This window comes from Diaphorina citri, unplaced genomic scaffold, assembly GCF_000475195.1.
Source record: "Diaphorina citri unplaced genomic scaffold, Diaci psyllid genome assembly version 1.1 scaffold748, whole genome shotgun sequence".
NCBI classification, from domain to species: Eukaryota; Metazoa; Arthropoda; class Insecta; order Hemiptera; family Psyllidae; genus Diaphorina; species Diaphorina citri.
The window spans coordinates 81,479-109,200 of NW_007378181.1; the positions used below are offsets into that span (position 1 = coordinate 81,479).

Consider the following 27,722-nt stretch of genomic DNA (forward strand, 5'->3'; position numbering starts at 1 on the left):
ACGCCCTAAACAAAAAGGAAATAAATTTCAATTTTTGCCTTCAAATGGCTGACTCGGTTAAAAAATTTGTTTTTCTTCAAAAACGCCCAATAGAGAAAAAATATCTCTTATCAGCCATACACCGGGGTGATGGTTTCTAGCCATGTTTGATTGGCTCATCCTGAACCGCAGTCAACCATCATGAGGACTTGCGCTTGTTCTTTTCAAGAAGAGGGAACTCTTTGAAGAACTATCAGCTAGCTAGGCCCGTTAGGGTTAGATGTTCTTCTCCCTGTTTAAAGTCGCACAGCCAGACAATAGTCTAATCTGTGTTTAACGTCCCCTAGTCAGACCTCTGGAGGCTGGGGGACTTTAAACAGGGATTATACCAGCTTAGTCTGGGGGAGGGGGACTTTAAATAAAAAGTACACCTCAGCTTAGTCTGGCTAAAAACGCCCCTTCCACAATTTTTGTTTTTGTCGATGCAAATAACCTTGAAAATCAGCCGTTCGACTTCAAATGGATTTCTAAAAAACGGGCTGCAAAAAAAAAAAACACTTTTCACACGATGCATTATCGGGGTTGGCCCGGCCTATTTCATACCATAAGCGGGAATTCAAAATTATTCCTATGATTATTCAATGCCAGCCTAGAAACTTTTTTTTTTTTTTTTTGACGGTTTGACAGAGGGAACTGTAACTGCTATGGTCTTATCGTCCCGAAAATCAAAGAGAAAGTCTGGCTGGCGAAATTCAAACAGGGAGTAGACCAGCTTAGTCTGGCTGGGAGACTTTAAACAGGGAGTATACCAGCTTAGTCTGGCTGGCGAAATTCAAACAGGGATTATACCAGCCTGAACTTCCCTTGCTAAAGAAATAGCAAAGGTTGAGTGCGAAGTCCATCCACTCGTAAAATTTGTAGTCAAAACCAAATGTCAGCACAAAACAATCATCTAGTTGGGGCTGATTGAGAGACTGACGAAAAACGCCGACCCCGTCTGTACACGGGAAAAGGCGAGGAAAAAGAAGAAGACTTTTCACGTTACGGGTTGTTGTTGTTGTTTTATCAGCCATACACCAGGGTGATGGTCTCTAGCCATGTTTAATTGGCTTATCCTGAACCGCAGTCAACCATCATGAGGACTTGCGCTTGTTCTTTTCAAGCAGAGGGAACCCTTTGAAGAACTGCCAGCTAGCTAGGCCCGTTAGGGTTAGATGTTCTTCTCCCTGTTTAAAGTCGCACAGCCAGACGATAGTCTAATCTCTGTTTAACGTCCCCTAGTCAGACCTCTAGGGGCTGGGGGACTTTAAACAGGGATTATACCAGCTTAGTCTGGGGGAGGGGGACTTTAAATAAAAAGTACACCTCAGCTTAGTCTGGCTTGATATACATAGTTGCACGCAAAAGTGGGAGAGGATTCACTGAGCGTCTGAAATTGATTAGTTTAGTTATTTATTTAGTCAGCTCCCATGGCATAGTGGTCACTGCACTCGTCTCGCACGCGGGAGATCCGGGTTCGATATCGGCGGGGTAAAAAAACGTGTATCATGTAAATGATGGATTCCGTGACTGGCTGTTGCGGGGCCCACTCAGTGTCGTGAGGAAAATGAGTGGCTATGTAATATAAATGTGCATAGCGATCGGTGCCAGCATGCTAGGTAAACATTAAGCGCTGGATTATTGAGATATTTGGAAAATCCTACTATGCTGGAGTGAGCACCAAAACTATGATATAATAACACAAACGGAATTTATTTATTTATTAATTTACTAGGGAGAAAATAAAAGTTTTCGCTGACAGTATAAAAAGAGGATATTGAATTCAAAGTGAAATCTCGCGCCTTAATTAATAAAAGGGGGGATACTTACGGGGGCAGAGGTAGAGTTGACCTGTGCCTGATACAAATGGCAGTTCGAGGAGAGCATGAAGAAATGAAATAAGATACACGAGATCAGAGTGACTAGGAATTTGAGTCCGTAACACCACACTATGTAGATAGTACTCTGAAAACAAACATATATTACCATTTGGAACCCTGGGTTTTTGAAGATGTTGGATGTTAGAGGGGAGGAAGGTTCATTGAAAAAAAGTCGATTTCCCTTTTCCCCTCAATGAGGACAGTTAGTTTGTGATAGTACATAGTAGAAAAAAAATTACCGAATCGTACGTAACGCCAAACAATAGTACTAAACACAATTTGGTATTAAAAAAAAGTCTAACTTTCCCAATAGAAAATCGTTTCTCTATACGAGTTTTGTAATCGAGGATTCAAGGAATTTTAATTGAAAATTGTTGAAATTTGGTTCAAAAATGCACCATATAATCGAAACCTGTCCATTTTTTAACACATTTTTACGACCGATTTTCAGCACACCGCGCTCCCGATGACTCACTGTTGCGAGGGCGACTTCCACAATGCTCTCTCTCGGAATCGGTGCGGGGGAGGTCGCAGTTCATCACATTGCTCCACCAGTTTATAACACAATTTGGTATTAAAAAAAGTCTAACTTTCCCAATAGAAAATCGTTTCTCTATACGAGTTTTGTAATCGAGGATTCAAGGAATTTTAATTAAAATTTTTACGTCATACCTTGAATTTGTTGAAATTTGGTTCAAAAATGCACCATATAATCGAAACCTGTCCATTTTTGAACACATTTTTACGACCGATTTTCAGCACACCGCGCTCCCGATGACCCACTGTTGCGAGGGCGACTTCCACAATGCTCTCTCTCGGAATCGGTGCGGGGGAGGTCGCAGTTCATCACATTGCTCCACCAGTTTATGGTGCCCGTGTCCTTGCAGCAGCAATTGCACCGCGTTTGGCGACGACCTGGGCGACAGTTCCGCGGACACCGGCAATGGCGACAAGAAGGACGACAGCGATGTCGACGAAGGTAAAAAGAACACAAAAAAAAAACGATTATTACTTTCCCTCCCATAGCTAGGATACAGGATAAGGAAAATAGAAAACTAGAATGGACCCTCAAAACTATACCTAAAACCTCCATAAACGTAGCTTTTATTAACATCGGACCAACGCAAAGGGTAGCGGTATTTTGACGAAATTTCATCACACTTAAAAAAAAAAAAAAAGGCCCAATGGTGTGACTGGGTTCCGGAACTCTATATGGGGAAGCTCCGGAACTCTATATGGGGAAGCTATAAAATAACACTCCAACGACCTAAATCAGGGAAAACAGCCCAATAATAGAGTTATTCCACCCTAACTAGTGGCACCCTATCACTATTTTATTTCTCAGTGCAGTTTTGACAGCATATTCTAATGAGGAGCTAGAGGAAATATATATAAGTAAAAAAGACGGGACGGATTCACACCGGGACTTTTCAACTTTTCAGGAACGCTGGCATTTCTGCGAATTTTCGCTCCGGATGTGTACGAGAAGATTCAAATGAAACGCCTCATCAAACGAGACATTATTGTGGAGCGACCAGACGTCCAGTGGTCAGACATCGCCAACCAGGTCAAAGCCAAGAAGTTGCTCCAGGTAGGAAGACCATTCAGAAGGTCTCGGGTTCGACTTTTTATCTTATTTGGGTGCTGTACAACAAAAAGTAATGAAATCCTACACAAAAAAACAACCGCAGTCAACCATACTACAGTATACTAGTATATATACTCTTCACAGTTGGTTCTACCAAGTTATTGTCTTCTTTTCAAGATGAATATTCACAAAGTCACGTCAGAATCTATCAGTATACTTACCTAATGATAAAATAGGTGGAAAGAACAACAGAAATGAGATAAATTGGAACTTACCTAATGATAAAATAGGTGGGAAGAACAGGAGGAACGAGATAAATTGGAGCACACTGAGAAACGTAATACAACAGATCCAATACTGAAAACAACTCCAGAACCTTTGCATCAAATGTCGAGCCTGAAAACAGTCGTGACGTCACGGTACAACATATTAACAATAGTGGCTACCACACTAGGCTTGCACCACACTAGACTGGCACCACCTCATTATGCAGAGTACCACACTAGACTGGCACCACCTCATTATGCAGAACTGGCACCGGACCTTTGGGCAGATTGGTGGCAGCTACTCTGAACCCATGATGGTCGTCCGAGACATACTGCACGTTCTGAACATGTCCGTTGGCATCCACGTAAGAGTACGCGCCTTTCGTGATGCCGCCGGAAGTCCCGTGTTCAATTCCCGGAGGGGTCGAAGTTTTCTGAACTCTGTGCTTGGAGTTCGGTGAGCACCCAGACTCGTGAGGACAATTGAGTAGCTACTTTAATCGAGTAGCGACCAGTGGTGGCATTACCAGTGTAAAAAGATTATTGAAATATGGAAATTGATTGCAAATGAGGCACTTGGTAATGCTGTGATATGAACAAAAGTTGTGAAAAAGCTCTGCTTTACCACAAAGAATTCATAATTTGATTGATTGATTTTTTTGATGTATGTATTGTAGCAGGGCCCAAAGTCTGACATCATCAGAACCGAAGATATCAGACCGAAGCCTAGATCACAAGGCTAAGATAGGACGATCCGAGGCCACAACTCATGCCATCGAACCATAGAAGAGATAGCGATAACAACGATGGGATGAGTTGGAACCTAAGACGTCACCGATAAGTTTCGTGATCACACTCCCTCGACCGATAACTCACGAAACTTATCGGTAAGTAAGAAACGTAAAATGTCAATAAATTTCATATATCTAAATTAATCTTTTTTTCTGACTTACTTGAATTATAAATAAAATATAAAACCTTCATTTGAAGAGCAAGGTACACAATACCTAGGTACATTCTTTTTTGACAAATCAAAAAAATAATAATGAATGAAAATGAACGTAGGTACTTGAAATAGCATTCATTTAAATTAAAACCTACAATATTATTTGTAATACTTAGACCCCAATTGACCTATTGTTCCGTAGAGGTATGAATTAGAAGCAAAAAAAAAAAAAAAAAAAAAAAAAAAAAAAAAAAAAAAAAAAAAAAAACAGAAATGCATCAGTGCGACCCGCCTAATTGAACACAAAATTTGAACTAAAAAAACTATGAAAGAAATAGGTTAGTATTAGTACATTAACAAACTTAATGATAACAGAACGAAAAACACTCTTAATCTAATATTACTACATAAAATAAATAATAAATGAAGCCAAATTTCACTACCGACAACAAAGAAAATAAGTGAAAATGTCAGAGCACCATAATAAATAAAAAACTAAATAAATAGATAATTAAACTAATAATAATTGTCAGTTCAATAAAGGAAGATTCTTGGGGCATATCTCGGTACAATAACAAAAAATGGCCCAAGTAGGCAAATAAATAAAAACATTTAAAAAAATATGGCACTTACTTTCTACTATCTTGAATTGAAAATAATCAAACTAATCCTAAAAAAAGAGCAAATAATAAATAAAATAATACCCAAGTAGGCAAATAAATAAAAACATTAAAAAAAAAAAATATGGCACTTACTTTCTACTATCTTGAATTGAAAATAATCAAACTAATCCTAAAAAAAGAGCAAATAATAAATAAAATAATACGAGGCAGTTTTGTATGTTTATAGGTGGGAAGGAGAATCAGTATTTTTTTTTTTTTTTTGGTAGATCAGCAGACATCATTTTTCTTCATCTGATACTTCAAGCCAAATCAGTAACTTGAATAAAATTTTTAGTCCATCGGCCAAAGTCAGTAATTTTATTTGATTTTTCACGGTAGTTCAGTCTTGGAGTACTTGTATTTTGGTTTTCATTCTGTTATTTCCTTGATTATCCAATTTGGTTTTCCCGTGGTTTTCAGTCTTGGAAGTACATTTTGGTTTTCATGACAAGTTTTGGAATTAGAAGGGTGAATTCATTCCCAGCTTGGTGTCAACAAATCAGTAATTTCCTTTGGTACATCAGCACAAATCGTTTCTTTTTTTCATCTGATACTTCAAGCCAAATCAGTAACTTGAATAAAATTTTTAGTCCATCGGCCAAAGTCAGTAATTTTATTTGATCTTTCACGGTAGTTCAGTCTTGGAGTACTTGTATTTTGGTTTTCATTCTGTTATTTCCTTGATTATCCAATTTGGTTTTTCCGTGGTTTTCAGTCTTGGAAGTACATTTTGGTTTTCATGACTGTTGTGTATGATGGTGGTTTCGAACCAGTGTATTTCGGTTTTCCAATATCCAATATTGGCTAGAGTGAATTGATTCAATCCTCAAGTTTTGGAATTAGAAGGGTGAATTCATTCCCAGCTTGGTGTCAAAGTCCAGCCTAGCACGCTTTTGATACCGAACGTTTTTAGGTTCCAACTCATCCCATCGCTGTTATCGCTATCTCTTCTATGGTTCGATGGCATGAGTTGTGGCCTCGGATCGTCCTATGTTAGCCTTGTGATCTAGGCTTCGGTCTGATATCTTCGGTTCTGATGATGTCAGACTTTGGGCCCTGCTACAGTATTGACAATAGAAATCGATAGTTCCGGGTTGAGAGTCAGTGCTCTTGACCTCTCGAAGATGGACAATGGGAATGTCTTACCTAGGGTTGGGACATCGACATCGATGTTTTGAAAACATCGATACATCGGAACAAAAACATCGATGTTTTTCTTTCGATGGAAACATCGCCCAATTCTTTAAAAGGACCCCTATAATGGCCTCGAAAGCCAAAACGGGTTTTGTCTACATTTGTAGACTTTTTCAAGGAAACTTTACAAATGTAGAATCGAAAGTAAAAATGGTAAGAACGGTAAGAAATAGTGTTAAAACATAGGATGTCTACTACAAAGATATAAACCTAACTAATAATGTGCTAAATTTCATCAAAGGCGGCAAACTCTTCTTCTACTTCTTCTTCGTTGTGTTTGTTTAATTATAGATGTAATTATGTATTGAAAATGGCAAAATCAAAGTTGTCTGACCCGTCAAACAAATAAATCAAATTGGAAATTTCAGTAGAAGGTCTATTTGGATCAACAACTCACTCTATTTCCTGCAGTTTGATAAACTCGCACACCAGAAGAGCCACCAGTCCCGAGACGCAAAACAGAACCACGTGACCCGTTTCCATGACAACCGTGCCCATTGTATACACTAGGATAGCGTAGAGTACACTGGCTGAGAATGTGACAGCGCTAGTTACCATCCATAGTGTGTTGCTATAGTGACGGGATGTCCAGATGTTGTAGTCGCGATACACGAAACTGTACGAGATGAGATACTAGTTCTTTAAAAGGACCCCTATAATGACCTCGAAAGCCAAAACGAGTTTTGTCTACATTTGTAGACTTTTTCAAGGAAACTTTACAAATGTAGACGAAACTAGAATCGAAAGTAAAAATCAAGTATCCAACCAGAATATAACGGTAAGAAATAGTGTTAAAACATAGGATGTCTACTATAAAGATATAAACCTAACCAATAATGTGCTAAATTTCATCAAAGGCAGCAAACTCTTCTTCTACTTCTTCTTCTTCTTCGTTGTATTTGTTTAATTATAAAAGTAATTATGTATTGAAAATGGCAAAATCAAAGTTGTCTGACACGTCAAACAAATAAATCAAATTGGAAATTTCAGTAGAAAGTCTATTTGGATCATCAACTCACTCTATTTCCTGCAGTTTGATAAACTCGCACACCAGAAGCGCCACCAGTCCCGAGACGCAAAACAGCACCACGTGACCCGTTTCCATGACAACCGTGCCCATTGTATACACTAGGATAGCGTAGAGTACACTGGCTGAAAATGTGATAGCGCTAGTTACCATCCATAGTGTGTTGCTATAGTGACGGGATGTCCAGATGTTGTAGTCGCGATACACGAAACTGTACGAGATGAGAACTGGAATAGAACACAACAGGGTTAACGCAATGGAAAAAAAACAACAATAAAATTAAGATTTGATAAAAATTTGTAGGTACTCGTTTTTCGATTGGCAATATTTCAACGGGTTACTTTCTGGTGTTCTCATGCTGACAAAGCACCTAAATGGGGGAAGTATCTATTGTATCTTTTATCGGCCATCTGAGGGACATCATCTACGATTCTACGGGATGGGTATGCTACGACACAGACCACATGCGTCTAATGTAGCCGTTATTTCATTGCTACGAAATGCAAACGGTACGGGGCGGCTTTTTAACATGATAAACTTACCCAGGTGAATGATGACCAGACAGAGTTGGAGCGTTTGTATCGAACCCAGGACTTTGAATTGTACGGACTTTTCTGAAATACCTGCTCTTGTAGTCAAAATCCGCGAAAATTAATAAACCTGATTTTCAAGAGCCTTAGAAAAGTTACAAAATTTTTAAAGCTAGTCCATAGAAGAAAAGTGCTCTAGAAAAATTCTTGTACCTAAAATTTCCGGAATAAAATGGACGTGACTAACAAAGATCATCCTACGGAATTTCAATCTACGTGCAACACGGATGCAACCCAGTGCAACCCGCAATTTGACCAGTGCAACCTGCAAGCGGACAACAAGATGTTCAATAGCAACCCGCAATTGGGTCAGTGTAACCTTCAGTTTAAACAATGTAACCCGCAGGTTGGTCCGTGCAAGCCCCATTTTGACCAGTGCAACTCATACCCGGACAACACGATGGGCAAGTGCAACCCGCGGGCTTGCACAAGCTCATCTCAGTGTGAATCCCGCAAGCGTCTCCCAGTAGATATGATGTAACCCGCAGGTTGGTCCGTGCAAGCCGCATTTTGACCAGTGCAACTCATTCCCGGACAACACGATGGGCAAGTGCAACCCGCGGGCTTGCACAAGCTCATCTCAGTGTGAATCCCGCAAGCGTCTCCCAGTAGATATGGGAAACATGGAAATGAAAAAGATCAAATTGGAGGACAATGCTTTCAACTGCGGAGGAAGCAGCTCTATTCCGTTCAATCACGGCGAAGATTTTCAGCACAACGCTTTATCTTTGAATCACTGCGGGGGGAGCACCAATCTCCCGGTGAAACACTGTGGAAATTCGCACCACAAATCAAATCAATGTGGAAGACATTATTTGCAGGTGATTTACTTTGGAACCCTGGGTTTTTGAAGATGTTAGATGTTAGAGGGGAGGGAGGTTCATTGAAAAAAAACTCGATTTCCCTTTTCCCCTCAATGAGGACAGTTAGTTTGTGATAGTACATAGTAGAAAATTGAACATTCAAAATTACCGAATCGTACGCAGAACCCTGGGTTTTTGAAGATGTTGGGTGTTAGAGGGGAGGGAGGTTCATTGAAAAAAAAAAAAGTCGATTTCCCTTTTCCCCTCAATGAGGACAGTTAGTTTGTGATAGTACATAGTAGAAAATTGAACATTCAAAATTACCGAATCGTACGTAACGCCAAACAATAGTAGTAAACACAATTTGGTATTTAAAAAAAGTCCAAACACAATTTGGTATTAAAAAAAGTCTAACCTTCCCAATACAAAATCGTTTTGTAATCGAGGATTCAAGGAATTTTAATTAAAATTTTTACGTCATACTTTGAATTTGTTGAAATTTGGTTCAAAAATGCACCATATAATCGAAACCTGTCTCATTTTTGAACACATTTTTACGACCGATTTTCAGCACACCGCGCTCCCGATGACCCACTGTTGCGAGGGCGACTTCCACAATGCTCTCTCTCGGAATCGGTGCGGGGGAGGTCGCAGTTCATCACATTGCTCCACCAGTTTATGGTGCCCGTGTCCTTGCAGCAGCAATTGCACCGCGTTTGGCGACGACCTGGGCGACAGTTCCGCGGACACCGGCAATGGCGACAAGAAGGACAACAGGGAGTAGACCAGCTTAGTCTGGCTGGGAGACTTTAAACAGGGAGTATACCAGCTTAGTCTGGCTGGCGAAATTCAAACAGGGATTATACCAGCCTGAACTTCCCTTGCTAAAGAAATAGCAAAGGTTGAGTGCGAAGTCCATCCACTCGTAAAATTTGTAGTCAAAACCAAATGTCAGCACAAAACAATCATCTAGTTGGGGCTGATTGAGAGACTGACGAAAAACGCCGACCCCGTCTGTACACGGGAAAAGGCGAGGAAAAAGAAGAAGACTTTTCACGTTACGGAGCCCATATTGAGCCTAAGCCCGAGTAGTACTGAAAAAGGAGTGGAAATAAAATTGCTTACCTCTATATTGAAGTTATTGTGGTTTTTGCTAGTGGCTTGTTTGAGGATTTTGGAGTCCACAAATCCAGTGCCCACCAGAGAGGTAGAGAGAGCAGGTACAATGAATAGAAGGAGGAACACTAAACCGTCTGAAAAGGAATTAGAAAACAATTAGAATACAAAATGTAGAATTACCTAATTATATTCTTAAAGTAACAAAAAATAAAAAAATGTACGCCTATACTTTGATTGTAAATATTACAACGAGTTACTTTTTGGGTTGCTCGTCTTGACTCAGCATCTAAATGGGAAGTACCTATTGTGTCTTTTCTCGCCCATCTGATGAGGGACAAAACTACGGGATGGGCATGCTACGACACAGAACACAATTCATGACACAAAAACACAGTAACTTATACTGTTGTTGTTGTACCGGCTTTAGCTTTCGCCGAATGGCGATAGCAGAATAAAGAAAAGATGTCTTTTTGTATCTGCTATACACCGGGGTGATGATGTCTAGCTCTAGCCATGTTCAATTGGCTGGCTCGTCCTGAACCGCAGTCAACCATACTATAGTATACTAGTATACTACTATATATACTCTTCACAGTTGGTTCTACCAAGTTATTGGTGTTCTTCTTTTCAAGATGAATATTCACAAAGTCACGTCAGAATCTATCGTATCAGTATACCTTACGTAATGATAAAATAGGTGGAAAGAACAACAGAAATGAGATAAATTGGAACTTACCTAATGATAAAATAGGTGGGAAGAACAGGAGGAACAGTATACCTTACGTAATGATAAAATAGGTGGAAAGGACAACAGAAATGAGATAAATTGGAACTTACCTAATGATAAAATAGGTGGGAAGAACAGGAGGAACGAGATAAATTGGAGCACACTGAGAAATTGGCTGGCTCGTCCTGAACCGCAGTCAACCATACTACAGTATACTAGTATATATACTCTTCACAGTTGGTTCTACCAAGTTATTGTCTTCTTTTCAAGATGAATATTCACAAAGTCACGTCAGAATCTATCAGTATACTTACCTAATGATAAAATAGGTGGAAAGAACAACAGAAATGAGATAAATTGGAACTTACCTAATGATAAAATAGGTGGGAAGAACAGCAGAAATGAGATAAATTGGAACTTACCTAATGATAATGATAAAATAGGTGGGAAGAACAGGAGGAACGAGATAAATTGGAACTTACCTAATGATAAAATAGGTGGGAAGAACAGGAGGAACGAGATAAATTGGAGCACACTGAGAAACGTAATACAACAGATCCAATACTGAAAACAACTCCAGAACCTTTGCATCAAATGTCGAGCCTGAAAACAGTCGTGACGTCACGGTACAACATATTAACAATGGTGAGTACCACACTAGGCTTGCACGCCGGAAGTCCCGTGTTCAATTCCCGGAGGGGTCGAAGTTTTCTGAACTCTGTGCTTGGAGTTCGGTGAGCACCCAGCCTCGTGAGGACAATTGAGTAGCTACTTTAATCGAGTAGCGACCAGTGGTGGCATTACCAGTGTATTAAAAAGATTATTGAAATATGGAAATTGATTGCAAATGAGGCACTTGGTAATGCTGTGATATGAACAAAAGTTGTGAAAAAGCTCTGCTTTACCACAAAGAATTCATAATTTGATTGATTGATTTTTTGATGTATTGTAGCAGGGCCCAAAGTCTGACATCATCAGAACCGAAGATATTAGACCGAAGCCTAGATCACAAGGCTAAGATAGGACGATCCGATGAGTTGGAACCTAAGACGTCACCGATAAGTTTCGTGATCACACTCCCTCGACCGATAACTCACGAAACTTATCGGTGACGTCTTGGTGACGTCTTACTCATCCCATCGCTGTTATCGCTATCTCTTCTGTGGTTCGATGGCATGAGTTGTGGCCTCGGATCGTCCTATCTTAGCCTTGTGATCTTCGGTGTAGTTTTGGGATTTGAATATGAAAATTGTAAGATATATGTGTTGTTATTAATGTCAGAATTCGGAATATTTGACCCCTAGGTCATTTAGACCGTGAGTAAGGCGGACTTCGAGATGGCCATTGCCAAGTGTCGCAAGACCGTGACTGCGGCAGACATACGTCAGTTTGAAGAGTGGAACGAGAAGTTTGGAAGCTCTGTGTAGGTAGTTTTGGATTTGGAATATAATATCAACGATCAATCATAGGATTTAGTACTTCTAAAAAATCTAAAGCATGATTTTTTTGTGGTGAAGCTGAGAGCTTCTTCACAATTTTTCTGGATATCCCAGCATTACTAAGAGCCTCCTGTACTATTTCCGTCATATCTATAATTTTTCTTTTTACTCTATTAATGCCGCCACTGGTCGCTACTCGATTAAAGTAGCTACTCAATTGTCCTCACGAGGACTTTGAGATGGCCATTGCCAAATGTCGGAAGACCGTGACTGCTACAGATATACGCCAGTTTGAAGAGTGGAATGAGAAGTTTGGAAGCTCTGTGTAGTTTTGGGATTTGAATTATAAAATTTCGAAGGCTATCAGGGCCGATAGTCTAAAATTAATTTTTGGCTCAGAATTTCAATATGAACCATTATTGGCACTTATTTGCAGCACAAATCACCAATCGCTATGAATTTCCCATTTTTGGTGCTTCCCCTATTGGCGGGAGGACATGGAAAAATGAAAAATTGAATAAGCCATTACTCCGGCCCTGGTTGTCGGATCGAGCTTAATCTTGTATCAAAGTACTACTTTCTTTAAGATCTTTGACATGGTGTACCACAAGTAGGGGTTTCTCATTCAAGATTTTGAAGTTGACCACCCTTGATAGTGGCGGAAAATTGAGATACCTTAAAAATAGGTTCCCCTTAAAAATAAAGTAATACGTGTTTTAGCGTTTTTCCTAGATCGTTTGTTTCTTGAGATTTCAGAGGTGGCAAGTTTTTGAGGCCAAGTGCCGCAAGACCGTGACTGCGGCAGACATACGACAGTTTGAAGAGTGGAATGAGAAGTTTGGAAGCTCTGTGTAGTTTTGGGATTTGAATTAAAAAATTTCGAAACATCGATTTTCAGTCCCCGAAGGCTATCAGGGCCGATAGTCTAAATTTAAATTTGGGGTCAGAATTTCAATATGAACCATTATTGGCACTTATTTGAAGCACAAATCACCAATCGCTATGACTTTCCCATTTTTGGTGCTTCCCCTATTGGCGGCGGGAGGACATGGAAAAATGAAAAATTGAATAGGCCATAACTCCGGCCCTGGTTGTCGGATCGAACTTAATCTTGTATCAAAGTACTACTTTCTTTAAGATCTTTGACATGGTGTACCACAAGTAGTGGTTTCTCATTCAAGATTTTGAAGTTGACCACCCTTGATAGTGGCGGAAAATTGAGATACCTTAAAAATAGGTTCCCCTTAAAAATAATTTTTTCAAATACGTATTCCGCAAATGTAATAGAAAGTCGTGTGATGTTCACACCAGATTTTTTTTTTTTCTAATGTCCGGAACAACAATTGACTTTAAACTCGGTTTAGGAATAAGCGATCTGATGGGTTGACGTCTTTCCTTTTCCTTAATTCAAACTTTTTCCCAATCAGAGTATGTCAAGAGTTAAACAAAGTTTAAATTGTAGTCCCGGCTATAAGACAATACCTAAGAAATGATTAAAATTTTTACAATCTACTCACACGGCGCGAACGACACGCAAGTGTTAAAGCGCCTAATGAAAAAAAAAAAAAAAAAATCTACTCACACATATCCAACATACTGTTTGTTGTTGTTTTCAAATGTCGGGAACTTGGCCATTAGGTCATTCTCCCACCAGTCGTTTATATCCAACACTAGCTGAATTCCGTCGCTTCGCTCCGGAATCCCGCTAGTTCATCCCGAGGCATGGCCAAACTTGTAGAAAAGGCATGGCCGAATTTTGCTGAAATACCTGCTCTTGTAGTCAAAATCCGCGAAAATTAATAAACCTGATTTTCAAGAGCCTTAGAAAAGTTACAAACTTTTTAAAGCTAGTCCATAGAAGAAAAGTCCTCTAGAAAAATTCTTGTACCTAAAATTTTCGGAATAAAATGGACATGACTAACAAAGATCATCCTACGGAATTTCAATCTACGTGCAACACGGATGCAACCCAGTGCAACCTGCAAGCGGACAACAAGATGTTCAATAGCAACCCGCAATTGGGTCAGTGTAACCTTCAGTTTAACCAATGTAACCCGCTCCGCAATTTGACCAGTGCAACCTGCAAGCGGACAACAAGATGTTCAATAGCAACCCGCAATTGGGTCAGTGTAACCTTCAGTTTAACCAATGTAACCCGCAGGTTGGTCCGTGCAAGCCGCATTTTGACCAGTGCAACTCATTCCCGGACAACACGATGGGCAAGTGCAACCCGCGGGCTTGCACAAGCTCATCTCAGTGTGAATCCCGCAAGCGTCTCCCAGTAGATATGGGAAACATGGAAATGAAAAAGATCAAATTGGAGGACAATGCTTTCAACTGCGGAGGAAGCAGCTCTATTCCGTTCAATCACGGCGAAGATTTTCAGCACAACGCTTTATCTTTGAATCACTGCGGGGGGAGCACCAATCTCCCGGTGAAACACTGTGGAAATTCGCACCACAAATCGAATCAATGTGGAAGACATTATTTGCAGGTGATTTACTTCAGAACCCTGGGTTTTTGAAGATGTTGGGTGTTAGAGGGGAGGGAGGTTCATTGAAAAAAAAAAAAGTCGATTTCCCTTTTCCCCTCAATGAGGACAGTTAGTTTGTGATAGTACATAGTAGAAAAAAAATTACCGAATCGTACGTAACGCCAAACAATAGTACTAAACACAATTTGGTATTAAAAAAAAGTCTAACTTTCCCAATAGAAAATCGTTTCTCTATACGAGTTTTGTAATCGAGGATTCAAGGAATTTTAATTGAAAATTGTTGAAATTTGGTTCAAAAATGCACCATATAATCGAAACCTGTCCATTTTTTAACACATTTTTACGACCGATTTTCAGCACACCGCGCTCCCGATGACTCACTGTTGCGAGGGCGACTTCCACAATGCTCTCTCTCGGAATCGGTGCGGGGGAGGTCGCAGTTCATCACATTGCTCCACCAGTTTATGGTGCCCGTGTCCTTGCAGCAGCAATTGCACCGCGTTTGGCGACGACCTGGGCGACAGTTCCGCGGACACCGGCAATGGCGACAAGAAGGACGACAGCGATGTCGACGAAGGTAAAAAGAAAAAAAAAAAAAACCGATTATTATTTTCCCTCCTATAGCTAGGATACAGGATAAAGAAAATAAAAACTAGAATGGACCCTCAAAACTATACCTAAAACCTCCAGATACGTAACTTTTATTAACATCGGACCAACGCAAAGGGTAGCGGTATTTTGAAGAAATTTCATCACACTTAAAAAAAAAAAAAAGCCCAATGGTGTGACTGGGTTCCGGAACTCTATATGGGGAAGCTCGACACTATAAAATAACACTCCAACGACCTAAATCAGGGGAAACAGCCCAATAATAGAGTTATTCCACCCTAACTAGTGGCACCCTATCACTATTTTATTTCTCAGTGCAGTTTTGACAGGATATTCTCATGAGGAGCTAGAGGAAATATCAGTGAAAAAGACGGGACAGATTCACACCGAGACTTTTCAATTTTTCAGGAACGCTGGCATTTCTGCGAATTTTCGCTCCGGATGTGTACGAGAAGATTCAAATGAAACGCCTCATCAAACGAGACATTACTAGAGGAAATATCAGTAAAAAAGACGGGACGGATTCACACCGAGACTTTTCAACTTTTCAGGAACGCTGGCATTTCTGCGAATTTTCGCTCCGGATGTGTACGAGAAGATTCAAATGAAACGCCTCATCAAACGAGACATTATTGTGGAGCGACCAGACGTCCAGTGGTCAGACATCGCCAACCAGGTCAAAGCCAAGAAGTTGCTCCAGGTAGGAAGACCATTCAGAAGGTCTCGGGTTCGACTTTTTATCTTATTTGGGTGCTGTACAACAAAAAGTAATGAAATCCTACACAAAAAAACCTTATTTGGGAGCTGTACAACAAAAAGTAATGAGATCCTACACAAAAAAACCTTTTTGCGGTAAAAATTCCACGCCAAGTCAGCCGAAACTACTCCAGGTAGAAAGACCGTTCAGAAGGTCCCGGGTTCTATTATTTATCGGATACTACTGAGGTGATTAACCGTCGAGTATAGCACAAAAAGTAATGGAATCTCACACAAAAAACCTCTTTGGGTTCACAATTTCTCGCCAAGTCAGTAACCAAAGAGAATAGGAAAACTTGTTTCAGCACCGACTCTATTACCAGGATCGAATTTTGTCATACTCCTTTCTGATTTATTATTTTCAACATATTTGTTAGCGATGCAATGGTAAAACCATTCTGGTCACAAGTTCACAACTTTATCTAATCAAGTGAAGACCCAGTACCTACTTCTTTTTTCTATCACTACAACCGTATCTATTCTTCTAGGAAGCCGTCATTCTGCCCCTGGAAAAGCCCAGCTATTTCCGAGCTAGAGGAAATATATATAAGTAAAAAAGACGGGACGGATTCACACCGGGACTTTTCAACTTTTCAGGAACGCTGGCATTTCTGCGAATTTTCGCTCCGGATGTGTACGAGAAGATTCAAATGAAACGCCTCATCAAACGAGACATTATTGTGGAGCGACCAGACGTCCAGTGGTCAGACATCGCCAACCAGGTCAAAGCCAAGAAGTTGCTCCAGGTAGGAAGACCATTCAGAAGGTCTCGGGTTCGACTTTTTATCTTATTTGGGTGCTGTACAACAAAAAGTAATGAAATCCTACACAAAAAAACTTTTTGCGGTAAAAATTCCACGCCAAGTCAACCGAAACTACTCCAGGTAGAAAGACCATTCAGAAGGTCCGGGGTTCTATTATTTACCGGATACTACTGAGGTGATTAACCGTCGAGTATAGCACAAAAAGTAATGAAATCCCACACAAAAAACCTCTTTATGTTCACAATTTCTCGCCAAGTCAGTAACCAAAGAGAATAGGAAAACTTGATTCAGCACCGACTCTATTACCAGGATCGAATTTTGTCATACTCCTTTTTGATTTATTATTTTCAACATATTTGTTAGCGATGCAATGGTAAAACCATTCTGGTCACAAGTTCACAACTTTATCTAGTCAACTAAAGACCTAGTACTAGTACCTACTTCTTTTTTCTATCACTACAACCGTATCTATTCTTCTAGGAAGCCGTCATTCTGCCCCTGGAAAAGCCCAGCTATTTCCAGCACATCCGTAAGCCATGGAAGGGTGTTCTCATGGTAGGGCCACCCGGAACAGGGAAAACCATGCTGGCCAAAGCTGTGGCTATTGTTTACAAGTTTACATTATTTTGTCCCGCTTCATATTACAATATTTTTGCGAAAAACATCGAAATCCCGATAATAACGAACATCGATGTTTTTGATTGCGATACATCGGATACTCGATATATCGAAGTTTAAAAACATCGATGTATCGAACATCGATGTTTTCATCTCGATGTTTCAACCCTAGTCTTACCTCCATAATATACGAAGCAATCCGAATGGACTTCTCTCGATTCAAAATCAAACAGCAAGGCACAGAATTGAGAATATGCGCGATCTGGTGTGGAAATCGCACAGCTTCTTCTTTATCGTGTCTTACCTCCATAATATACGAAGCAATCCGAATGGATTTCTCTCGATTCAAAATCAAACAGCAAGGCACAGAATTGAGAATATGCGCGATCTGGTGTGGAAATCGCACAGCTTCTTCTTTATCGTTACTCTGGGGAAGAACAGGAATCCGTTGACACACTTGAGGATACAGAGGTTCCACGGCGATGCTGAAACATAAGCACAATGTTCTCTCTTTGTTATTTTTGAGATCGAGTATTGCGTGATCTCGTGAGGAAATTACATACCTTATTGAAAGAAAAGATCCCAATTCTCAGGATTAGAGGAAAAAATCAGTAACACGTGACTACCTAGGTCACCCATCTGGATAATAACCCCACGCAAAGTTGCTTAACTTCAGCGGAAGCTGGTACATTCAAGGTGCTATCGCCGCTGGCTAGTACGAAACTTTCTACCAAAACTCATGAACGGACTTGAAAGATCGAAGATAAATTTTGTGGTAAATTTTTATTCTAACCTGCACACTATAACAAATATTAATTAAAAAATTTTGCGATCTCGTGAGGAAATTACATAGCTTATTTAAAGAAAAGATCCCAATTCTCAGGATTAGAGGAAAAAAATCAGAAACACGTGACTAACTAGGTCACCCATCCGGATAATAACCCCACGCAAAGTTGCTTAACTTCAGCGGAAGCTGGTATATTCAACGTGCTATCGCCGCTGGCTAGGACGAAACTTTCTACCAAAACTAATGAACGGACTTGAAAGATCGAAGATAAATTTTGTGGTAAATTTTTATTCTAACCTGCACACTATAACAAATATTAATTAAAAAATTTAGCGATGCTGAAACATAAGCACAATGTTCTCTCTTTGTTATTTTGAGATCGAGTATTGCGCGATCTCGTGAGGAAATTACATACCTTATTTAAAGAAAAGATCCCAATTCTCAGGATTAGAGGAAAAAATCAGTAACACGTGACTACCTAGGTCACCCATCCGGATAATAACCCCACGCAAAGTTGCTTAACTTCAGCGGAAGCTGGTACATTCAACGTGCTATCACCGCTGGCTAGTACGAAACTTTCTACCAAAACTCGTGAACGGACTTGAAAGATCAAAGATAAATTTTGTGGTAAATTTTTATTCTAACCTGCACACTATAACAAATATTAATTAAAAAATTTATTCTAACCAAATTCTTCAGTCAAGTCCACTGTGGTAATTTTTCCTTCTATTTCAGGAGCGTCCAATTTCCCGTGGAACATCGACGACGCGTTTCTCCGTCGTCTAGAGAAACGTATCTACGTCCCCCTACCCTCGTCATCAGGACGTCAGGAATTACTACGTCTTATCCTGCGTCAAGTAGATTTGGCTAGTGATTTAGATTTGGAACTTGTATCCGACCAGCTCGAAGGTAAGTTTTGTCAGGAATTACTACGTGTTATCCTGCGTCAAGTAGATCTGGCTAGTGATTTAGATTTGGAACTTTATCCGACCAGCTCGAAGGTAAGTTTAGTCAGGAATTACTACGTCTTATCCTGCGTCAAGTAGATCTGGCTAGTGATTTAGATTTGGAACTTGTATCCGACCAGCTCGAAGGTAAGTTTTGTCAGGAATTACTGCGTCAAGTAGATCTGGCTAGTGATTTAGATTTGGAACTTGTATCTGACCAGCTCGAAGGTAAGTTTTGTCAGGAATTACTGCGTCAAGTAGATCTGGCTAGTGATTTAGATTTGGAACTTGTATCCGACCAGCTCGAAGGTAAGTTTTGTCAGGAATTACTGCGTCAAGTAGATCTGGCTAGTGATTTAGATTTGGAACTTGTATCCGACCAGCTCGAAGGTAAGTTTCAAAGTTTACTCGCTCAAGCCATTTGGCTTGCGCAAGCCTGTTTGCACAAGTGAATCGTAGCGTTTGAACGCAGACTTCAAGTTTGCACAAGCCAAAAAAAACGGAGGTCTAATTCATCGTCCCGAAAGAAAGAGATGAACAAGACAGACAGGATAGGAGAAAACCCCTTTCTTAAGGTGAAATAAATTTTATTAAGTTAGTTATTCATATTCGTTCAATTTGGGCAGTTCGTCAATATATTTATATATTTCTGTTTCTTTTTCCATCGTATCTTCTCATCCTCTCTGCTTTCTGCCTTCTTTCTTTAATCTCTGCAAAACTTTCTACCTATTGTAGCCTCCCAGAAGGTTCTGTAGTCTTAGGGATGTTCTTTTTATATTGTATACTTATGTTATAGTTAAAAATAAAGTAAAATATTTCAATCAATCAATCAAGCCACCAATCAACCAATCAATCTCTCCATTCTATTCTCAGGTTATTCCGCATCGGACATCGTAGTCGTATGTCGGGACGCGGCATTGCAAGCCTGTTTGCACAAGTGAATCGTAGCGTTTGAACGCAGACTTCAAGTTTGCACAAGCCAAAAAAACGGAGGTCTAATTCATCGTCCCGAAAGTCTTTTTAAGGTGAAATAAATTTTATGAAGTTAGTTATTCATATTCGTTCAATTTGGGCAGTTCGTCAATATATTTATATATTTCTGTTTCTTTTTCCATCGTACCTTCTCATCCTCTCTGCTTTCTTTCTTTCTTCAATCTCTGCAAAACTTTCTACCTCTTGTAGCCTCCCAGAAGGTTCTGTAGTCTTAGGGATGTTCTTTTTTTATTGTATACATAGTTAAAAATAAAGTAAAATATTTCAATCAATCAATCAACCAAGCCACCAATCAACCAATCAATCTCTCCATTCTATTCTCAGGTTATTCCGCATCGGACATCGTAGTCGTATGTCGGGACGCGGCATTCATGGCCATGCGAGCCGCCATCCGCGGTAAATCCGTACCGCAGATCCAAGCTATCCCCATGGCGCAACTCAAGAGACCCGTGACTAAGGCGGACTTTGAGATGGCCATTGCCAAATGTCGTAAGACCGTGACTGCGGCTGACATACGCCAGTTTGAAGAGTGGAATGAGAAGTTTGGAAGCTCTGTGTAGTTTTGGGATTTGAATTATAAAATTTCGAAACATCGATTTTCAGTCCCCGAAGGCTATCAGTGCCGATAGTCTAAATTTAATTTTTGGCTCAGAATTTCAATATGAACCATTATTTGGCACTTATGTGAAGCACAAATCACCAATCGCTATGACTTTCCCATTTTTGGTGCTTCCCCTATTGGCGGGAGGACATGGAAAAATGAAAAATTGAATAGGCCATAACTCCGGCCCTGGTTGTCGGATCGAGCTTAATCTTGTATCAAACTACTACTTTCTTTAAGATCTTTGACATGGTGTACCATAAGTAGGGGTTTCTCATTCAAGATTTTGAAGTTGACCACCCTTGATATTGGCGGAAAATTGAGATACCTTAAAAATAAAGTAATACGTGTTTTAGCGTTTTTCCTAGATCGTTTGTTTCTTGAGATTTCAGAGGTGGCAAGTTTTTGAGTCAAACCCCTCAAATGTTTCCAACATACCTGACATCTGCTTGTGAGAAGATGGGAAAGTTCTCGTTGTTAGCGCACGACCCGACCACACATATGATCTGTTCGTATTCCTGCATTATCTCCAACATTTGACGCGTCAGGTCAGAATTGCACTCGGTAAATAGGGATACTTGGAGAGGGACATTGTCCACGGCCTTCAGATGAGGTCGGATGTTCTCTATACCTCGCGGTAGGCGAGCCTGGAAAGCAGAAAATAAAAAAAAAGGAATTTTAATTGTGATAAATGCTTGTCACAAATGTCGTTCCCTGCTTAATGCACTACGCTAAATTTTATGGCTTGACTTGGACTCGAACCACCAACCTCCAGATCCGAAGTCCACCGCGCTAACCACTACACCACTGAGGTTGGTGTTGGAAAGCAGAAAATAGAATAGAATATACCTTGTTTATCCTGCTCGAATGAGACTAAAAAGTTCCTTATTCTACCCCAGCAGTCTAAACAGGGTCTCGTATATTTTATAGGTTCAAGAACATAGTAGGTAGGTACATAATTTGTATTGTACTCGTATTTCGAGTATTTCGATAGCGAATATTTAAATGGACTAGACATTTTAGAAAGCAGAATATACGGTTGAGAACTCGGTGGAGAGGTTTTGTGAATAGTCGACCTGTTCCACCAAACAGAACGACTTAGGATATGTATGTATGTAATATATGGTTAACCCAGAAGTAACGCGCTTTCAGAAGGTCCCGGGTTCGATCCCCATTATCGACCAAAATTTGCGCGTAGAAAAATGACATAGTAGTCAATCTCAAGCATTGGATACCAACAAAAATTTGCACTCGTATTTCGACTGCGAATAGGCATTCAAATGGGTCACTTCGTCGCTTTTCTGTAGGAAAGTGATCTAATTCCTGATTATCGCTGGTGTTGCTTCAGACCTCCTCAAAAATTACTGGTGTGGCTTACTCTATTACATAGAAAAATGACATAATAGTCAATCTCAAGCATTGGATACCAACAAAAATTTGCACTCGTATGTCGATTGCGAATAGGCATTCAAGTGGGTCACTTTTCTGTAGGAAAGTGATCTAATTCCTGATTATCGCTGGTGTTGCTTCAGACCTCCTCAAAAATTACTGGTGTGGCTTACTCTATTGGACATATCGAATCCTACACCGTCCTCTTCTTCCCCTTGATCGGTCACCTCTGTCAGACAACTGTTGGATCCAAAGCTGTGAGGTGGTCTGAAATCAAATAAGCACAGCGAAAGGACATTAATAACAGCCGTAGCTCAGTAGGTTTTTTTTTCTTTTTTTTAACAAGTTTCCATTTATATTTGATCGACAAAAAACTCAGAACATACATTTTTCATATAAATGGTATACCCATCCGTATAAGACATCTGCTTGTGAGAAGTTAGGAAAGTTCTCATTGTTAGCGCACGACCCGACTACACATATAATCTGTTCGTATTCCTGCATAATCTCTAGCATTTGACGCGTCAGATCAGAATTACATTCGGTGAATGGAAAAGCTCTTACAAACGGTGTAAAAAAAGTACTAAAAATGAGGGGTTTTCCGCAAAAACAACTAATGGGCCATAAGATTTTCATATGTACATATATGTAGTCGTTTATATCACCAACCTCAGTGGTGCAGTGGTTAGCGCGGTGGACTCTGGATCTGGAGGTTGGTGGTTCGAGTCCAAGTCAAGTCATAAAATTTAGCGTAGTGTATGAAGCAGGGGACGACATTTGTGACAAGCATTTATGCTCAACACAATTGAAATTCCTTTTTTTTAGTCGTTTATATCAAAGATGTAAACAAGGTTATATGTATATACGTTTTTGAGTCAAACCCCTCACAAGTTTCCAACATACCTGACATCTGCTTGTGAGAAGATGGGAAAGTTCTCGTTGTTAGCGCACGACCCGACCACGCATATGATCTGTTAACCCCTCAAATGTTTCCAACATACTGTTTGTTGTTGTTTTGAAATGTCGGGAACTTGGCCATTAGGTCATTCTCCCACCAGTCGTTTATATACAACATACTTGACATCTGCTTGTGAGAAGATAGGAAAGTTCTCGTTGTTAGCGCACGACCCGCACTACACATATGATCTGTTCATATTCCTGCATAATCTCTAGCATTTGACGCGTCAGATCAGAATTACATTCGGTGAATAGAAATAGCTCTTACAAACGGTGTAAAAAAAGTACTAAAAATGAGGGGTTTTCCCGCAAAAACGACTAATGGGCCATAAGATTTTCATATGTATATTATGTAGTCGTTTATATCAAAGATCTACAAAAGTTCATATGTATATGTAGTCGTTTATATCACCAACCTCAGTGGTGCAGTGGTTAGCGCGGTGGACTCTGGATCTGGAGGTTGGTGGTTCGAGTCCAAGTCAAGTCATAAAATTTAGCGTAGTGTATGAAGCAGGGGACGACATTTGTGACAAGCATTTATGCTCAACACAATTGAAATTCCTTTTTTTTTAGTCGTTTATATCAAAGATGTAAACAAGGTTATATATGTATCTTAGCGCACGGTTATATTGAGAACAATAAACATCCCATAATAGGTACCTATTTATGTAAACCATCTATTAATGTATAAGTTTGTTATTTTACTTTTGCCTATTGTAACCATTCATTATTCAAGTTTATATATTTTTTCCTTTGTAATCTTTGTAATATATTGCAAATAAAACATTTACATATACGTTTTTGAGTCAAACCCCTCAAAAGTTTCCAACATACCTGACATCTGCTTGTGAGAAGATGGGAAAGTTCTCGTTGTTAGCGCACGACCCGACCACGCATATGATCTGTTCGTATTCCTGCATTATCTCCAACATTTGACGCGTCAGATCAGAATTGCACTCGGTAAATAGGGATACTTGGAGAGGGACATTGTCCACGGCCTTCAGATGAGGTCGGATGTTCTCTATACCTCGCGGCAGTCGAGCCTGGAAAGCAGAAAATAAAAAAAAAGGAATTTTAATTGTGTTAAGCATAAATGCTTGTCACAAATGTCGTTCCCTGCTTAATGCACTACGCTAAATTTTATGTTTTAGTCGTTTATATCAAAGATGTAAACAAGGTTATACGTATATACGTTTGTGAGTCAAACCCCTCGAAAGTTTCCAACATACCTGACATCTGCTTGTGAGAAGATGGGAAAGTTCTCGTTGTTAGCGCACGACCCGACCACGCATATGATCTGTTCTTCTCCTTTCCGAATAAATTGTCTGGAACATTCAAACAAGGAAAATCAAAAATCAAAATGAAATCAAGACTTCTTTGTGGTAAAAGCAGATCTTTTTGACAATTTTCCGGAAAAACTTGATATTTAATTTGAAGATTTTTAATTTTTGACCGGGTGGCAAATTCCATGACTTTTCCAGGTTTTCTTTAAATTTTCACGGTTTTCCATGACTTTTTGGCCGATTTTCAGATTCCATGACTTTTCCAGTTTTCCAAATAAATTGTCTGGAACATTCAAACAAGGAAAATCAAAAATCAAATGAAATCAAGACTTCTTTGTGGTAAAGCAGATCTTTTTGACAATTTTCCGGAAAAAACTTGATATTTAATTTGAAGATTTTTAATTTTTGACCGGGTGGGAAATTCCATGACTTTTCCAGGTTTTCTTTAAATTTTCACGGTTTTCCATGACTTTTTGGCCGATTTTCAGATTCCATGACTTTTCCAGGTTTTCCAGGTCGCGTATAAACCCTGCAGTGTTTCCACTACACACGACACGATTTTTTCCCGAATGTCCTGTAGGTAATGTAATTTAAATGAGAGTGTTCCCACTACACACGATTTTTTTTTTTTTTTAACGACACAAAATGTCCTTGTACTCTTGTAGGCAATGTAATTTAAATGGGAGTGTTCCCACTATACACGACACGATTTTTTTCCCCAACGACACCTGGGAACGGGCACTCACCTGTTGACTGGCTGGACGGCAGTAGTTCGGGACTCTGGCAGTATTCGTACAGTTTCTTGCAATCTGGCGACAGTTCCACGTAGACATTGCTCAGGGCGATGAGATCGACTCTCTCTGTTCCATACGAGGGGAACAATCAGAACACGAGTGTACCCGAAGAATGAAATCCGAGCTCCTATGTCATATGGACGGGATTGCTAGCACAACCAATGCGGATCCGACCAAGAGTATTGTCATCCTGGGTAAGATCTCCTATAAGAGCCGAACTTTTTTTGTCTCCGTTGGATCTTGCTGATATTTAACCGCTTCTAACTCCAGACCGGTACTGAGTAAACATGTTAAATAATATTGAAAATAGTAGGAAATTTTGTTTTCTAACTAATAGACACATCTCCGACGCTCTCTGATTTGGAGTGACTGAGATATTGGCGAAAAAGAGAGAAGAGTTCGGTCAAGTTTGGTGTGACTTTAATGTAGACCACGGCTCTCATGGGTTAAAGGCCCGGTTCGACTTGTCGTTCGGAAAAAAATATACATATTGGTAAAAGGAAGTAAAAAAATCGGATAAAACTCACGAAAAATGGGAACTAGTCTGAAGGCTGAAAACAAAGTGGAGAGGGGAGTATAGGGCTCTATATTCTCAGATCTTTGTTAATTCGTCACTTCCCTGTACAAACTCGATGTTTTATGCTCTCGGTTTTGCCTAAAAACATTCCCCCCCAAGAGGTTGGATAGAGGAAACTGTAACAACGGAGGACTTGTTGTCCCGAAATCTCTAGAGGAGGACATCATAGGAGAATATACTACGCCAAATTTTTTGACTTGACTCGAACCAACAACCTCCAGATTCTAAATCCACCGTGGTAATTTTTCCTTCTTCTATTTCAGGAGCCTCCAATTTCCCGTGGAACATCGACGACGCGTTTCTCCGTCGTCTAGAGAAACGTATCTACGTCCCCCTACCTTCGTCATCAGGACGTCAGGAATTACTACGTCTTATCCTGCGTCAAGTAGATCTGGCTAGTGATTTAGATTTGGAACTTGTATCCGACCAGCTCGAAGGTAATGCAGTACAACAAAAAGTAATGAAATCCTACACAAAAAAAACTTTTTGCGGTAAAAATTCCACGCCAAGTCAGCCGAAACTACTCCAGGCAGAAAGACCGTTCAGGAGGTCCCGGGTTCTATTATTTACCGGATACTACTGAGGTAATTAACCGTCGAGTATAGAACAAGAAGTAATGAAATCCCACACAAAAAACCTCTTTGGGTTCACAATTTCTCGCCAAGTCAGTAACCAAAGAGAATAGAAAAACTTGTTTCAGCACCGACTCTATTACCAGGATCGAATTTTGTCATACTCCTTTCTGATTTATTATTTTCAACATATTTGTTAGCGATGCGATGGTAAAACCATTCTGGTCACAAGTTCACAACTTTATCTAGTCAAGTGAAGACCTAGTACCTACTTCTTTTTTCTATCACTACAACCGTATCTATTCTTCTAGGAAGCCGTCATTCTGCCCCTGGAAAAGCCCAGCTATTTAAAGGCGGACTTTGAGATGGCCATTGCCAAATGTCGTAAGACCGTGACTGCGGCTGACATACGCCAGTTTGAAGAGTGGAATGAGAAGTTTGGAAGCTCTGTGTAGTTTTGGGATTTGAATTATAAAATTTCGAAAAATAAAGTAAAATATTTGAATCAATCAATCAATCAACCAAGCCCACCAATCAACGCCAATCAATCCTCCATTCTATTCCTCCCAGGTTATTCCGCTGCGGAATCGTAGTCGTAATGTCGGGACGCCGGCATTCATGGCCGCATGCGAGCGCGCCATCCGGCGGCAAATCCGTACCGGCAAGATCCAAGCTATCCCCATGCGCACCACTCAAGAGACCCGGTGGACTAAGGCGGACTTTGAGATGGCCCCATTGCCAAATGTCGTAACAGCCGTGAGCTGCGGGCCTGACATAGCGCCCCAGTGAAGAGTGGAATGAGAAGTTTGGAAAGTTCGGTGTAATTTTTGGGATTTTGAATATGAAAATTGAAGATATATGTGTTGTTATTAATGTCCAGAATTCGGAATATTTGACCGCCTAGGTCATTTAGAGCGCCGTGAGTAAGGCCGGACTTCGAGATGGCCATTGCCAAGTGTCGGCAAGACCGTGACTGGCGGCAGACATACGTCGTTTGAAGAACGTGGAACGAGAAGTTTGGAACTCTGTGTAGGTACGTTTCTGGATTTGGAATATAATATCCAAGCGATCAATCATAGGATTTAGTACTTCTAAAAAATCTAGAAGTCATGGATTTTTTTGTGTGAAGGCCCTAGAGCTTCTTCAGCAATTTTTCTGGATATCCCAGGCATTACTAAGAGCCTCCTGTACTATTTCCGTCATATCTATCAATTTTCTTTTTTAGCTTATTCAATGCCGCCCACTGGTCGCTACTCGATTAAAGTAGGCTACTCCAATTGCCTCACGAGGACTTTGAGATGGCCATCTCTCTCAACCACACC

The 27,722-nt window shown here is 40.1% G+C and overlaps 3 protein-coding genes across 3 annotated transcripts in view; 2 read left to right on the forward strand and 1 right to left on the reverse strand.

Annotated features, from left to right (window-relative positions):
• Nucleotides 1–2,655: 2,655 nt before the first annotated feature.
• On the forward strand, nt 2,656–3,956 carry LOC103511756. Its single transcript, XM_026825420.1, has 3 exons — nt 2,656–2,877; nt 3,341–3,509; nt 3,860–3,956. Exons 1-3 carry the CDS (start codon nt 2,673–2,675, stop codon nt 3,954–3,956), a joined length of 471 nt encoding a protein of 156 aa, XP_026681221.1. The 5' UTR covers nt 2,656–2,672.
• A 1,995-nt stretch (nt 3,957–5,951) lies between these two features.
• LOC103511757 (transmembrane protein 94-like) overlaps nt 5,952–27,722 on the reverse strand; it is a 44,856-nt gene continuing 23,085 nt past the window's right edge. Inside the window, 11 exon segments of the mRNA XM_026825421.1 lie at nt 5,952–6,103; nt 6,188–6,271; nt 6,951–7,187; nt 7,606–7,808; nt 8,388–8,436; nt 10,100–10,227; nt 11,303–11,423; nt 17,679–17,762; nt 17,889–17,985; nt 21,267–21,475; nt 22,391–22,484. Coding sequence (XP_026681222.1) covers nt 6,200–6,271; nt 6,951–7,187; nt 7,606–7,808; nt 8,388–8,436; nt 10,100–10,227; nt 11,303–11,423; nt 17,679–17,762; nt 17,889–17,985; nt 21,267–21,475; nt 22,391–22,484 — 1,294 coding nt within the window. The 3' untranslated portion in view covers nt 5,952–6,103; nt 6,188–6,199.
• Nucleotides 19,228–20,867, forward strand: LOC113468472 (katanin p60 ATPase-containing subunit A-like 1). Its single transcript, XM_026825425.1, has 2 exons — nt 19,228–19,381; nt 20,552–20,867. Exon 2 carries the CDS (start codon nt 20,599–20,601, stop codon nt 20,785–20,787), a length of 189 nt encoding a protein of 62 aa, XP_026681226.1. The 5' UTR covers nt 19,228–19,381; nt 20,552–20,598; the 3' UTR covers nt 20,788–20,867.

Bases quoted from the DNA above. Each gene is read 5' to 3' on its own strand.
- LOC103511756 (XM_026825420.1), top strand. From the start codon at position 2,673: ATGACCCACTGTTGCGAGGGCGACTTCCACAATGCTCTCTCTCGGAAT. The intron at 2,878-3,340 runs GTAAAAAGAACA...TCAACTTTTCAG, and splicing joins CGACAGCGATGTCGACGAAG to GAACGCTGGCATTTCTGCGA. The intron at 3,510-3,859 runs GTCTCGGGTTCG...AAACAACTCCAG, and splicing joins GTAGGAAGACCATTCAGAAG to AACCTTTGCATCAAATGTCG.
- LOC113468472 (XM_026825425.1), top strand. From the start codon at position 20,599: ATGGCCATGCGAGCCGCCATCCGCGGTAAATCCGTACCGCAGATCCAA.